The sequence below is a fragment of the Spinacia oleracea genome, chromosome 2 (assembly GCF_020520425.1).
Source record: "Spinacia oleracea cultivar Varoflay chromosome 2, BTI_SOV_V1, whole genome shotgun sequence".
Lineage (NCBI taxonomy): Eukaryota > Viridiplantae > Streptophyta > Magnoliopsida > Caryophyllales > Amaranthaceae > Spinacia > Spinacia oleracea.
In genome coordinates, this window is record NC_079488.1 from 15190859 (window position 1) to 15207365 (window position 16507).

The window sequence follows — 16507 nt, forward strand, 5'->3', positions numbered from 1 at the left end:
ATTTTACCTAAATAATTCGTAGTTTATACGAGGAATAAGTAAAGAATAATCATAGTTTCTCCGAATATGAAGACATTTTAATCTGAATGGCGTTTATCAGTTCTGAAGATAAAAAAAGAATACAAACTACGGAATCAAAATCTCTACTCAACAACAGCAAATGCTTCAACTAACTGCAGCAACGAATTTAACTCTCCATCTTCTTCACATCAACTGAAGATTATGAGAGCATCAATGACAATGACAGTGACGGGAAAGTCTTAACCTTCAACAGTAGTAATTGGAACGTAAAAGTCTATTCTAAACTGACTATCAAGATTAACAAAACCAATTCGATCGATCTATTACACTTGTACATGAATGAAAAAACACTAGTTTGTTTTTATGTTATGTAGCGGATAATGATATTCATATCCTGTTGAGCAGTATGAAACTGCCAATTTGCTGAGCAACAATAATAAATCTGCTCCAGAATCAAGCAACCAAAGCTATTTTTTTGTTGCTGCATTTAAACTGAGCCTGCTTTCCATGCAAAAGCATATCACGTCACGTTCTTCTACCATCTTTTCTAGGAATGCAAGGTTAGAGATAGTAGCAATCTGCCCTTTTATCACCAAGGTGTAGCAAACCCATCAATTCGCACCCTGTACAGAAGCATGCACGTTATTTCAGAAACCTCAAAGTGTTCATGTCCTCTTCAAACTTAAACTCTATTTTAGAGATTGTCAACTAATGCAGTTCCAAAAAGTTTAATTAAAATCTTCAGCATATACTTTCTCCATTCTTATTTTAAATGTTCAGCACATATTAAGGAGAGGTAAAAAAAAGAAAGTTAAAGGACAAAAGTGCCCCTTAACCGCAACAACCAACCCAACCATCACTTTCAACTCGTTACAAGTGAGGGCAAAGATGACATTTCACCAAATAAAATTTTCTCATAATAGAATTGTGACATCTAAAAAGAAATTTCCCTAAAAGGAAATTGTGTCGTGCATTAAAATAGTGAAATCTGAAGGCACCGTGAAATGCAACAAATATTCACTCATCAAATATTTTGCAGTTTTATTTAGCTGCTTTTATAGTGGAACAGCATAAAGTTCTTTCTTATTATTTTTGACACATTTTTTCATGTTTGAACATCTTATAAACAAAGACAAATTGAATAGCTCTCCAATGTTTCCAGAACCTTTCAATTCCAAACTAAACTGTATTCGTGTCTCCACATTTCTAGACAGATGTATCTTGCGAAAAGTTTGCTGAAAATTAAAAGCTAAAGGTCCAAAAAGCTATAATGAACCTGGAGAAGCAGCAAACCTGATACGTTCAGCACCATTATTAAGTGAAGCAACGGTAGCAAGAATGAACTACTTGTATGGAGCAAATATGATTGATGAATTCTGTCCACCAAACCCGAATGAATTGGACAAAGCTGCCTTGACTTCCAGTCTTTCTTTCTTAGGACCAACCAGCAACTTAGTGTCCTGGATTTAGCACTTCAAGTTAGATGATTATTCAATGCCACATGACAAAAATATCGACAGACAAAACCATTATCCATAATTCACCGACATCTTATTGGAGCACATATCTTAATTTGCTTGGCAACTCAACAGAAAGTTTGTGCAGAATTTACAGTGGTGTGCAGACAACAACTTGTAAGACAATAATCAACTACAAAAGATACAAGGTATATCATAAAAAAGAAAACCGTACCACGCCTTCATCTGGATTTTCAAGGTTGATATTTGGATGTAGCCATCCTGTTCGTATTGCCTGTTACAGCACACATATGAAGCATTAGTCGAAAACCATGTAGCCAGACTGCCAGATAGGTTCTGATGGAATCTTATCCTTCTCTGCCATAGTTAACGAATCTGAAAACTGTTTTTTTATCTTTTTTTTCAATCATTTTTTTGAGTGAGCAAAAGAAAATGACAAATCTAAAGAGCAATGTACTTCAATGGTAGCTTTGATTAAGTTAATGAAAAAGAGAGATGTGAAAAGTAGATGCTAAAGAGAAACTTGAAACATTAAAGTTAATCCTGATGGAATCGCTAACGCCAATCCCAGAAGAACAGTGACACTCTTAATTAATACAGAGTATGGCCCAGGAAAACCAAATCTAAAGATATTGTACTATCAAACAAGTTTTGCTAAGAAGACCAAGCAAAACCACAAATGCTGATAACCAAATCTAAAGTTAATATGACCCTTTCTAAACTCCGATCAATGGACATTTCAAGCTAAGAGCCAACCAGATTAAATCACGTTCCTCACCGCTACCCAGGAGAAAAAAAGCATATACTTACCAACAATTGGTCAAGCAAAAACCATGTTGCGAATTAAATATCAGGAGCTTACCAGTCCTGGGATACTCAATCCAAAAGTTTCTACAAGCTATCAACTAATTATCTGATTCTCTCCTATAATTATCTGATTATATCCTATATTTATAACGTTACCTGTATAGTTGCAACAGCTTCAATAGCACCGGCTGCTCCAAGAAGATGGCCAGTCATGGACTTTGAAGAGTTTATTTTCACCTGTGAATGAGAAAATCTTATAAGATAATTATTCTAAATATATGGCACTTGACGAAATAAGTAAAACTTTGTTACCTCGGGATTATCACCAAAACAGCGAACCAAAGCTTGGTATTCCTTAAGATCTCCAGTTGGAGTTGATGTAGCATGCGCATTTATATAGTTGATATCTTCCTTGGCAAGACCAGCCTCAGCCAAGGCTTTCTCAATGCAGAGTGTAACTCCGACCCCTTCATTATCATTATCATTATCATTATCAGGGGAAAATCATTACCAGTTTTCTGAAGGAAGAAGTACACTAAAGAAGCAGTCAAAACATAGGGTGGGTGGGGGGCGCAGCATAAAGAACCATGAAATGACAGAGGTCATCAAAAGTCCGTGTCATAACTAATATATTGAGTAGGTAGTAGGTACAAGCCAAAAGACATAACAACATTTTAATTTAACTAACTGGCACTTTAAAAGCCAGAAAGAAAATTGTGTTTGCACAAACCCTTATGCATCATAACTCAAGATATCAGGTACTCCATACAACTTATAAAAGAACAACACAGGATATAATGTCCTCCAAATCCAGAGAAACCCAATTCCTTAGTCTCCGAAATCTAGTAGACCCTAAAACCCCCACCCACCCAATTACAGCAATTACACCACGGACAAACAATAAGAGCTAGATACCACACGAACTTATCCTTGGTCCCACTAAATTCCATACATACACTTGCGAAAAATGTGCCATGTAAAAGGGGCAAACCAAATAATATCCCCAAATAAAATTCATCCCACTAACAACGAAGGAAGGTGTTTGAACAGGTTTGAATAACGGTACAACAGAGCAATGTACTTCAATGGTAGCTTTGGTTTCCTTTCCTTCAATAACCATTTGATCAAATTGTTAGCTTGTGCTAACTTGGATTGGGTGAAGCTCGTGTAATCAATTTATGCATACATGCAGCAATAGTGGAGGCACTACAATTTGTTTAAAGATCGATTGAAAATTAGGAACTCCCAAAATTCCTATGAGTTCAATACTAATACTAATTACTTCTAACCACGAATTACTAAGGTTGAGTCTCGAGAGCTATAGACACAAGGTGCAAAATGTGAAGGGGACAGACTGACAAAATTGGGCAGAGAGAAATTTATATTTTAAACATTGTAGTACCTTCCATTGCATAAAAAATGGTGTACTTTGTATGTTCGACAATTTTTCGGGAAATAAAAAAGGAAGCTTAGTCTGTTCTTTGGGATAGGTTTTGGATCCACCCCAGATCCACTGGGTCTAAAAACTTTGAACACAGACCAGGGTTACCTGATTCGTGATTCGCTTTGGTACGGGTACGAGTTCGGGTTCGCAATTCGCTGGTTGGCTGGTTTTAGGTTCTCAAGAGGGATTTGAAACTATTTTTTTCAGGATTTTTAAAAACAAAATTGTTCAAGATTTTATTTTAATACTCATACATTCATACTCAGAAAACATGTTATTTCCTTCCAAATAAAAGCCCCAACATACATTTTCTTTTCTTGTCTTCCCCGACCTTCTATAATATATACATTTTAATATATATTTCTTCTATAATATATATACATTTTTCTCTTATCTTACTTGCATTAATTCCACTTTCTCTTCCTTGTTTTTTTTGACGATCTCGGATCTCCTACGACGATTCATGTTAGCCGACCCCAAATCATGTTGGGACTAAGGCTTTGTTGTTGTTGTTGTTGTCTTCCCCGACCTCCAATAGCTACAACTAGGGTTTCGGATTCGGCATGACAATACTAACGATTTGGTTCGCGAACTACAACGAATTGGGTCGCTGTAGAACCCGATTAGGTACGGGCGAACTAATTCGAGATTCGCAGGGGGTACAAGCAAATCTGGTAACGCTGACACAGACAGACAGACCCTAAAATATGAGTAATATCCCAGCATGTCTGGTCAGGTCCTAGATCCATGGCTAATGTCAACACTACAAGAATAATAGGAATTCTCCACTTTAATTAAGATTAAGAATACATTTCCATGATTCAAGGGAGGAAATCAACAAAAGCATGTCTCCAGAACACAATCATCATTATCATTACCCGATTGCCTCAAAAAGGCTCCCGCGAGAAGGGGGGGCCTCCAGAACACAATACAACCAGTAATTAATGTGAACTGCACAGCCATCAAAAACACTCCCTGACACAATGCTAGAATCGACTAATCTTTTTTAAAATAATTATTTCTCCTCCAAAATTGTAAAAAGCTTCTATTAGAACTGTCATTGACCAAAAGTACCACCCAGTTAGAGTCAGTTTTTCTCTCCCAGTGTGCATGGATTTGCAAAAACACTTTGCTATACAGAAGGGTTTTTGTCCAAATGTACATCTAAACCAAAAAACATTCAAGTTTTAAAGAAAACTGATGAGAGATTAGTCATTAATGAAAGCTTAACATAAAAGCACAGATCACCTCAAATGAAAACAGAACAGTCTGCTTGTGAATTTCAGTCAATGTAAAACAGAGAGAACCAAGCACTAAAACCTTGCTTAAATACCTTCTGGGTGAGGCTCAGTCACATGATAGGCATCACAAGTGAAACTACCACCCAAAAATTCTGCATAGATTTCTGCACCTCTTGCCTACAGGAATTAGAAAGCAATCCTGTTAACAAACACACACTTGACCAAAAGTGATAACAAAGCAATTGTGAAAAGCCATTATACCAGAGCATGATCTAATTCTTCCAGAAGCAGAACACCAGCTCCTTCCCCCATAACAAATCCATCACGATTCTGTTGGACAACAAATCCAATGAAGGTAGAGTTAAACATCCTCTGTTCCACTAAATGCCTAACTTGTTAATCTTACAGAACTTTTGCGCAGAAAAATTATATTTTAAACAGCCTAGGCCACAATGTACTCCCGAGTCTCAAGGATGCTAACTAATTCAGGGAGTACAATATGATCCTAATCACAAAATCAACAAAGAAAAAGAATGAACACTTCTAATCAAACCATGATATTTATCATACAATATCCCAGGGGCGCGATGCTTTGGTAGGGTCACTGTTCCTTTGTGAAAGTGCTTTGCAAGCTACAAATCCTCCCAGGCCTATTTGATTGGTTCAAAGTATTGATTAGTAAGTATATTATTAAACAAGACCAAAACTAATGAGAAATAAAAAGGAAAAAGCATGTACCAATCGGTATTATTGCGGAATCTGAGCCACCACAAAGCATCAAATCCTACATTCACTCAATAGATTTTCGGGAACAAAATCAATATGAATAGATAAACTATATGAGCAGAAACTAGCTTCGCCTCCCATTTCAGGAATACTTACAGCTTCGCCTCTAATAATATGGTTCGCTGCACTAAGTATACAAAAGTTGCTGGTTGCACAAGCAGTAGAGATTGAATAATTTGGGCCCATCCATCCCTGTGGTGAAAATTAACAATTAAAAATCATCAGGAGAACAAAGGCAGGACCTTCTTTTTCAATAGCAGTAAAGAACAGCTCACCAAGTCCATCGCCAGCATGGCAGATCCCATATTTGTTGTTGCGAAAGGCACACAAAAAGGATTCATCTTCTTGTATGAGATACGGAGAGCTTGTATTGCATCATAAAAAACCTGCTCATATATGAAGGAAATATTTAGCAACAGTTGCATACTCGCATGAGAGACAATATCTTCTCTAATAGGTAGGTCGTCCAAACATCATGGTGACCCAAACTCGAGCTCACTAAATGTTTCCTTTCCCTTATATTTATACAAGGAGAATTAGCTGCAACAGCAGCATCAACCTTGTTAAGGAGAGAGAATAACAGACTTTGAAGTCAGACTATGGCCTCGACAGAAGCTGAAGACACTGCATTCTGCTCGGGCATTTGGTCTCACTCACATAATCCTATGGTGAATGAGTACATGCAAAAACAATATGCTACCTTCATGCCTCCCATTGCAGAACCAATCAAAACACCGCATTTTGTTTTGTTTACGTCCTTCATTATATCCTCTGTAAGGCCAGCATCAGCCAAGGCTTTCTTTCCAGCAGTAAGCATATAGAGCATGAACTTGTCCATTCTCTTTGAAAGTTTAGGAGCAACCCATCCTTCAGTAGAGAAGGACTTGATTTCTCCAGCAATTCTCTACACCCACATAAGAAACAAATTTGTAACTTAGTTTACAGCAGAAATTTTTAGGATATGTGAAGGAAGACAGTTAAAAGGACATACTGTAGGATAAGTGGCGCAATCAAAAGTCTCTATCTCACTTATTCCGCTGACACCCTCAAGCAAATTATTGTAGAAGACATCCGTTTCATGTCCCAATGGGGTTACCACACCCATACCTGTCACAACTACTCGCCTCTGTTTTGTAAGAGGCTTCTTATTAGCCGTAACCTCCATTGAAGGCTCAATTGCCACAGCCATGGCTTTTCCTGAAATGCAGAAAAAGATTATTAACAAATAAGGGAGGGAATTTTGCTTCTTTTTCAAATTAAAGAACCAGGTGCCAGGGCATAAAGATCAAACAACTAGATCAACATGGCAAAGATGCATCATCAATCAGTCAGAAGTTACCTCAGAATACAACACTGTTGTACGATGGGAAGCCTATACCCCCTAAAGTAGATAAATGCCTAAGCTCGCATCCTATGAGTTGAATTGCAAGAGGTGAGACCCATGAGCGTGTATCACACATCTCCTCATACAAGTACATCCTTTGGAGCAAGGTATAGAATGGCTTTTTTCAGTGTTCTAAAATTATTTCTAAATACTCCCTCACTGTAGTTATAGATATCAGTGTAATTACATACAAAGTGCTACTATTAGATTGCTATCTTTAGGTCGGGATGTTGACTTGAACACCAGAAGCTCCAGGACCACCGCCCCAGGGCTCAAAGCTAGTATTTATCTTAATTGCAAACCCCATTAGGCTACAAGCTCAATTTGCTTGCAGTCAGCTGCCTCAGATTACACAGACGAACAGGCCTCACGGTACTGAAACCTGAGATAACTAAATGGTGAATACTACTTTTGTTCTTAAGTACTCCTTCCAGTTTTATTTTAAATGCATTACTTTGTCTTTAGCAATATTCATATACTATGTTTGACTTGATATTTTACCAAAATATAAGTGTTGTTGGATTAGTCACAATACGTATCTTCGCAAAATCAACTTTTTATATTTTTTACAAACAAAAAAATTAGAGATATTTAATGGTCAAATCACTCAAATGATGCATTAGCAAGTGTGCCGGTCCAAGAGATGCATTAAAAAAAATACAAAGGGAGTATCTAATAAAAACAATAAAGGTAATTTGCATTAAGAAATGAGTTCATAAATCATAATATTTTAACCTTAAGAGAATATTAATGATCAAAGCTCGATGTCAAAAAAGTGAACACATCAAATAATTAGAAAAAGGTGGAAGTAGAACCCTAATTAGTTAAAGATATAGAGTTGAATAATATGAACCAGTTTGTTTCTTAGAAAGTTTGTTTATGTGCCCCTGAGGTCTATGAAAGGTTGACCGGTAACTTATAGATGGAAACCACATTTTTTCTTTTCTCTATCTACAAGGCTCAGAATATCTACTGTAGGGTGGATAGGCAGGGATTTGGGAGGAGGGTGAACAGTACGGAAGAATGTAGTGAGGGTTAGTTAGATGCCGTTCAATAGAGGCTGTACATTTAGTCAAATAAACATCAATTCAAGCGAGTTGATCCCATGATAAAGAAGTGCACGGCAATATAGTAAATCCATCATAATCGGAAGCCGTTTCTTGCTAATGAATTGACAAATTCAGATCCCTAGAAAATCAAACAAATAAACCCATATCAAATGATATGCTCTAAGGATTCACACTTATCAAATAAGAATAAACTGAATCCAAAAAAAAGCAATTAGGCCAGCTTACTAGTTCTAGATAGATACACCAAATGTCAAGAATTATACTTACGTAAAAGCAACAATCTCCTCCCTAAGTAGTTGTTATAACAAAAGAAGGCGAGCTTTCTCAATTGCTCAACTGATAAACTCATCAACCTCATCTATAAAACATCAATTATCCAATAAACTAACCTCAAATTTGCCAAAAGATGGCGAAATGACGGGTAAAGAGGAAGCATAGTGGACACTTTTAGCCCATGTCATGCACATTAAGATTCTCACCCCATATTAACAGATAACAGCAACATCATCTAAAAGTGTCACACACCCCCTTCACACAAATTGCATGAACAGGTTTGACATAGTCACACTTCACTTATATTAGAAGGGGACAAAAAATAAGTCATGCTTGATGTCAATTATAATATTGCCTCGTATTACACGCCCAAACCACTCAACTAACACAGATTCTTGATCTTCAATTATTCAAGAATCTAATGAAAAAAAACCCATGATTACATAACAAGTCACGGCAAAAAAGGATCATCAGAAAAATCAGGAATTATCAAATATGATCAAAAAAATTATTAAAAACCCACATTGATAATATCAATGTGAAACTAAATCCAGCAACAAATTACTTCAGAATATCAAAATAATCATATACCCAATAAAACTTGATCAAAATTATGCCCAAAATGAAAAATGAAAAAACCTGCATTGATGACATCAATGTGAAACTAACTTCAGCAACAGATTAATACAATCACTTCAAAAAATTCAACAGATTAATATACCTGGATGAAGAGCTCGATTACTCCGCCTTTGCCTCGAGTTCATATGCCCAAATTTGGATCCAAATATACAAGAAAACCCACAAAAATCACCATTATTATTATTATTATTATTATTATGATTACTATAGTATTCATCACAAGGCTTTAACATCTGGGCATTGCATTTAAACTCAATGGCTCTCTTCTTACGACCCCTGGTGGAGAGAGAAGAAGTTTTCTCTCTCCCACCACCGCCGCCGCTATTGCCACCACAACCAACAGACATGCACGCCGCCACCAGCCACGTGCACAGTGGTGTCCCCACCGTGTACGCCGCCATGGGAGAACGAAGAAATGAAGCTTTTCTCTCTTACTCAGTAGAAATGGTAGTATGATTTTTTATATAGAAATCATCGAAAAATCACAGAAAATGAGAATAAAATTGTGGGGTTTTGGGAAATGATGAGAGAGAAAAAGGGTGGTTGTGACTAGATTCAATCTGCGGAAGAAAATGGAAGTTGAAAAGATCACACTCTTAAATTTTGTTTTTTTTTTTTTATTATTTTACTTTATTTTAATTTTTGTGTATTAATTTGATCTCTTTTCAAATTTTATTTTTATGTGAAAAATTGTTTGTGTATTTCTGGAGAGAGAAAATTGAGAGAGGGAAAATGGAGAAACCCAGAAAAGAACAAGAGCCAAGTGTCCTGTGACAAGTGAGAACCCTAAATATCTGACACAACTTTTGTTTATACGAAGTATTATTATTTTTTGTTGTATTGAATTGATAAAATAATAACTTAATTTAGTTACTCCGACCTTGTGCACAATTATATATTTTTTTTTTTTTTTTTTTTGAGGAAACACCCGAAGGTTAAGATCTATTATTAAAAGCAAAGTAATAATCAGACGCCACAACATCTTCTATCACTACTGGACACCCACCCACCCACCCAAACTCTTGTACTATAATCAAGAGGGGTAATGTGAGCAATGGCATGAGCCACCCCATTAGCTTCTCTAACTACATACTCAAAACTAACAGCTTCAAAATTATTAGCAAGAGCTAAAATTTCTCGGATCATCACACCCAAATAGGTCCCATCAAGCTCCTTGTTTTTGCATTTGCTGATCACTTTTAGACAATCACCCTCCAACACTATCAGTTTGGCATACATTTGAACAGCCATCTGTAAGCCAAACACTATTGCCTTGGCTTCTACTATAGATGGCTCAAGTGCTTGCTTTGCTTGCTGACAGCCCACCCTTAAAACCTCACCATCACTATTTCGTATAACTACACCCATTCCAACTCCACCATCTCCATAAACAGCCCCATCTACATTAACTTTCAGCCACCCCTCCTCTGGTAAGCTCCATCTCACATGCGGTCGGTCGACACCCCGCCTACTCCCTGTTATCTTCTTCTTTTGCTCCTGCAAGTCATGGAACGCTTGCAGTGTTACCAACGCATCCGCAGCTACTTCCCCAGCAACTCGTGGAGCACTCCCATTCACTACTCCATTTCTCTCGTTCCATAATGTCCACGCGCCCATCATTACCCTGCCCACTTCCTCTTTGCTGCTTGTATCCAAGAACCAGCTCACCCATTCCGTAGCCGACAGGAAGCCGTTCTTTCCAACCAACACACCAACACCCATACATTCCCAGACCTCTGCCGCAAAACGACAACCCCACATTACATGAATATCAGTTTCTTCCTCACCCTTACATCTTGAACAAAGAGGCGAAATAGTATCAACTCTCTTATTCAGTCCCTTGCAAGTTGGCAGTGCATTGGAACATAATCTCCAAACAAACATTTTGACCTTAGGTGGCAGCTCCAAGGCCCAAACCTTCTTCCATAAATCTGGACATGTAGAACTACTAGGACTCCCCTCCACTATCCCTTTATAAAAAGAGATAAAATTGTATCCCAAACCTCAGAAGGGCAGTGGTTTTTCCAAACTTGTTCGTTACCAAACGACACTAATCTAGCAAGGTGATGAGCTACGAAATTGCCATCCCTTCTAACATGAGACCATAAAACAACATCAAAATAAGAACAAATAGAAAGAATGTCCTCAAAGATTGAAGGAAATAATCCCCTTGGTCCAAGTATTCATTTAATGTTAAGTCTAATAAATGCGGTTCAGTATTAATTAACAAGTTAATAATTCAGTGAGATCAAGTGAGCTGAATGCCTAGCTAGAGGCCGCTTCATTTCAAGTGGAATTAATGATATTAATCCACATCTTACTCTTGACTGAACCCGTAGGGTCACACAAATAGTACGTAAACGGATCACGTATTTAATGGCATTAAATACTCCATCTATGGATATTCAGAATCGACGGATCTTGGTTTCAGTGGGAGCTGAGATCGTCAAAGGCAAGTAAATGAATACTCCGGAAACGATGATATTGCCGGAAACGGAAATATGGATCGTATCGGAAATGTAAATATTATCCAAGTCGTAGATGTTGCCGGAAACGGAAACATGATACGTATCGGAAAATATTATCGGAAATGGAAATATTACCGGAATCGGAAATATTGCCGGAAACTGAAACATTGTCAGAATCGGAAATATTATCGGAATCGGAAAAAAATTCCGAAAACGGAAATATTAAATATTTGTTCGAAACGGAAATTAATTCCTTAATCGGAAATATTAAATATTGTTCATGTCGGAAATGAATTCCGGAATCGGGAATTTAATCGGAAAGCGTATCGTACGAATTAGCATCGGACGAGGTTTGCTAGACGAAGGCCCAACACGAAGCCAGGCCGTCGCCCAACAAGCCACACGCATCCAACAACACGCCAATGCCTCGACCAGGCCCAGCCAAGGCTGGCGCGCGCGCACAAATGGGCTGCGGGCAGTGGGCCTGTGCGCCTTGCGCTCAGCGTGGGCCGCAAGGCTTGCGCATGGGCGTGCGGTGCTCGTTCGGTGCGTGTGTACGTGCTATACGAATCCTAAAGCTATCGGAATTCGTGCATTGATTAAATCCTAATCCTAAAAGATTAAATTAATTATTTAGAGTTCTAATAGCATTCTAATTAATTAATTAGTATTCTAACAGGATTCGAAATCCTTTCCAAGGTTCTATAAATATATGCCTAGGGTCATAAATTTATACACGAGTTTTTCAACAAGTATTCACACAATAAAACAGTGATTTTTGAGCAGAAAAATCTGTCATATTCTTGCCCATAATTAGCCGAAAATTATAGTACCTTAAGGGCGATTCTAGTTGGTCAATCTTAAGGCGGATCTGGACGTGCTGTGGACTATCTACGGGGGGACGACACTTGGAGTCCTAAAGACTTGTTCTTGTTCGGTTCCGGCGCAGCTAGGGAGGGCACGCTACAAAGTGTATGCACCTAAATTATGCTAAATGATTATGGGTAAATAATATGTTTCCTGGCATTAAGGTTTTCCGCATGATTTATGTTTTGTCATATGTATCATAACCTAACAGTGGTATCACGAGCCTCTTATTATTTTCATAATCTAAATTGCATGACATGGTTAAAGTTTACAAATTTGCAAAGAATTAAAAGGGGTGATTAATTTTCGTAATTGTTAATTAATTGCAAATTGCGTTTATTTAATTATATGTACGCAGTTTTTCGGCAGTTTATTCGTTACTCATCCAAATCGAGTGATTTTTGTGTCAATTCCGCATGTAAAAGGCATTCTAAAATTTTGACAAAATTATTATTCTTCGGCCGAACCCAGAATTCCCAAATTCGAAGACTAACTATGACTTTTCGGAGGTTTTAGTTTTTCGAACGCAAAAGTTTGTAAATTTATGATGTTAAATTGAATATTTGCGATTCTTGTTGATAAATCTTGAGTTTTTTATTGACCTACAGTATATGTTTAACAATTTTGAATGCCTAGACTTGTTAATTATACAACCTAATTTGTAATTATGATTAATTTGTTGAAATTCGAATAATTTAGAATTGATTTGATTTTCATAATTAACTAATGATTTAATTAGGTATCCATGATTAAAAACCACCATAAAAATTGTTAATTTATGTTAAATTTTAAATTTTTATGACCTAGATTTGAATCCATGTTAATCGGAAATTAATTTATTAATAAATTTTTGATTTTTCGCCCTAAAATTATGAAATTAATATGTTTTATTAATTTGTCATTAATTTTGAATTAAAAATTTTAAATTTTTTTGAAAAACGCCCATAAAAGTTGCACGCACAAAGCAATGGAAGCTACGTGTTACCCTTAAGGGGTGTTGTATAGTGCGGGCACGGGACGACGAGCAAGGGAGCTCGTCGCCCATGCGGTACGAATGAAGCGAGCAACCAAGTCATGGCGCGCGCGCGAGGCGAGGAGCCTGGGCGTGTGTGCTGTGTTGATGGGCGGTGGGCGAAGGGGCGTGGCACAAGGACGAGGCGCGCGCGCGGGAGAGCGCAAGCTGGGTCGCCCAGCGAGCACTACTCCGCGCACCACGAGCTCAGCCTCGCTAATGGCCGGTTGCTTGCGCCTAGCAAGCGATGCATCCCTTCGGTAGCTGCTGCGAGCGAGCAAGCATGCTGCGCGCAAGCGTGACTTGGCTTGCTGCGTTTGAGCGTAGCTGCTGCTGCATTGTGCCATGGCCGTGCGATCAGTCGTGCACTCGCAAGCCCAAGTGCCACGTCGTGTTACGATTGAGTCGTTTTGAATTTTAATTTGAATTTTCAGTTCGAAAATAATTTTAATTAATTTTGAAATTAATAATTTAAATTGTTTTCTTGGGATTTAATTTTGAATATTATAATTATTATAAATTTTAATTTATACTAATTATTTTACTAAAATTAAACCTTGAATTAATTTAAATTCATTTAATTCAACTGAAAAATAAATTAAATAAATGGATTCGATTATAATTTTATATGAGCTTAAAATTTTAATTAAACTTGTATGTTTCCGGTTAGACTAAAAAAACATTTTTATGTTTAAAATTAGTAAAGCATATAAAGTTATTGGTTTAAGTGGGAGTATTTTTAGTCATAAACTCTTGATTAGGTCTACAAATCCTTTAAGGTTAAACAACTTGATTAGAATTAATAAGGACTGAATAATTGGTAGATTATTGGTGCCCTTGATTAATTGCTGCAAATATTTATGTGATGCACTAACCAGCTATGTGGTCCATTCATGATAATGAATGGATGAATGGTATATATTGTATATGTACTGTTTTGCAGGTTATGGAGTGACTAGTATGACCCAAATAGGATAGAAAATATGGTCTGCGTACCATTAATTTGAATGTAATTGGTCTAATGCACCAAATTTGTTTTTCAATTTAAATATGGTCTGCGTACCATCAAATAGTTGTAATTAGTTTAATTATAGCTTATCCTATTTGAAGAAAATGGCGCCTCCCACGGTGAAATTCAAGACGGAGTTTTCAATCCATTTTCAAGACGGACTTTGAAGTTGAAGCTTCAAGATGAAGTCGGGCCATACTAGATCACATTTATCTTATGCATGCTTTAAGTTATTTATTGCTTTAAATATGTCTTAATTATGCATGAGATTGTGGCTTGATTATTTTGCATGATTAAGGATTTTAGTTCACTTAAAATCTAACCAACATAGTAAGAGCCTTAAGTTCCAAACTTAAAAATTGAGTTAAAAGGTGCCATGCCAAAATAAACACTTACTTGGATATCCTTTACATCAATCTAGTAATAGTTTTCGCTCATCGAGGTGTTACTCATAATTGTGAGTACATGTTAGTTTTGGTGAAACTCAACGATATAAGTAAGGAGTCCTTTTATGTCGTGGCAAAATCGATAGGTTTACCTAATAAGTTCTTAGACGTACCTATCAACCAAGAGTAGTTTCTAGACTATTAGCAAAAGGCTTTTGCTTACCTAAAAGATTTTAGAATTGAGTCTAAATACATAATGTGCTTAATTCTTCAATGGTTTTTAGGATCTTGGAATCATTTTATTCACACCTGCCTGAACACATAACTTGAATAAAATGCTTAATGAACATTAAATTATGCATGTATGCTAGAATTTAAGTTTATTAAGAGAAACTATGAATGATTATTTATTTGTTTATTCTTTTTCAATTGTAGTTTTAACTATGGCAAACAACAATTCATTCAACATTCGATCAATTCTCGAAAAGGAGAAGTTGGACGGGAAAAACTTCCTTGACTGGCAAAGGAACTTGCAAATAGTTCTTATGCAAGAAGAAAAGGAGTATGTCCTGGAAGAGGCGATGCCCGAAGCCGCGGGCGACAGGGTCACTCAGGCAGCCCTCAATCGTTGGATTGATGCCAACAAGGATGTGAAATGTCTAATGCTTGTAACCATGAGTGCAGATCTACAGAAAACGTTCATCAACTCAAATGCTTTCACGATCATCAGTGAGTTAAAGAACATGTTCCAAGATCTGGCTCTAGTCGAAAGATTCGAGACTCATAGGCAAATTCTTGAGACCAAGCTTAAGAAAGACGAGCCCGTAAGTCCACATGTTCTCAAAATGATTGGACTCATTGAGAATATGAGTCGGCTGGATCAGCAATTCTCTCAGGAAATGGCTGTAGACACCATCCTCCATTCTCTTCATAACGGGTATGGTCAGTTCAAACTGAACTACAGTATGAATAGTCTGGACAAAACGCTCACTGAGCTTCACGGTATGCTGAAGACCGCTGAAAAGACGCTCAAAAGTGATAAGCAAGATGTGCTTATGGTGCGTGGGGGCAAATTCAAGAAATCTGGAAAGAAGAGGAATGCTAAGAAAGGTGGCAAGAAGGCCAGCCTGACTAAGCAAACTGGCGCCAAGTCTGAAAAGAGGAAGGTAAGTCAACCCACTTCTGAGTCCGAATGCTTCTACTGTAAGAAGAAGGGGCACTGGAAAAGAGATTGCTTGAAGCTAAAGGAAGATCAGAAGAACGGAACAGTCGTTCCATCTTCAGGTATTTTCGTTATAGACTGTATACTTGCTAATTCAACTTCTTGGGTATTAGATACAGGTTGTGGCTCACACTTATGTTCCAATCCACAGGGACTAAGAAGAAGTAGAAGGTTAAGCAAGGGTGAAGTCGACCTACGAGTGGGAAATGGAGCACGGATTGTTGCATTAGCTGTAGGAACTTATTATTTGTCGTTGCCCTCTGGGTTAGTTTTGGAACTGGAAGAGTGTTTCCATGTTCCAAGTCTTACTAAAAACATCATTTCTGTTTCTTGCTTAGATGCTAAGGGATTTTCCTTTTTAATAAAAGACAATAGTTGTTCGTTTTATTTTAAGGAGATG

The 16507-nt window shown here is 37.3% G+C and overlaps 2 protein-coding genes across 2 annotated transcripts; both read right to left on the reverse strand.

Moving 5' to 3' along the window:
- Positions 1 to 142: 142 nt before the first annotated feature.
- On the reverse strand, positions 143 to 9915 carry LOC110804185 (3-oxoacyl-[acyl-carrier-protein] synthase II, chloroplastic). The gene is made up of 14 exons (XM_022009749.2): positions 9226 to 9915; positions 6769 to 6974; positions 6478 to 6681; positions 6053 to 6163; positions 5874 to 5969; positions 5730 to 5775; positions 5562 to 5641; positions 5253 to 5321; positions 5084 to 5168; positions 2619 to 2773; positions 2463 to 2543; positions 1714 to 1773; positions 1315 to 1481; positions 143 to 644 (listed from the first exon to the last, which is right to left on the reverse strand). The coding sequence occupies exons 1-13, from the start codon at positions 9542 to 9544 to the stop codon at positions 1365 to 1367; spliced, it is 1629 nt and encodes a 542-aa protein (XP_021865441.1). The 5' UTR covers positions 9545 to 9915; the 3' UTR covers positions 143 to 644; positions 1315 to 1364.
- Positions 9916 to 10109: 194 nt separating this feature from the next.
- On the reverse strand, positions 10110 to 10511 carry LOC130467247 (uncharacterized). The gene has a single exon (XM_056835701.1). The coding sequence runs from the start codon at positions 10509 to 10511 to the stop codon at positions 10110 to 10112; it is 402 nt and encodes a 133-aa protein (XP_056691679.1).
- Between the last annotated feature and the right edge of the window lie 5996 nt (positions 10512 to 16507).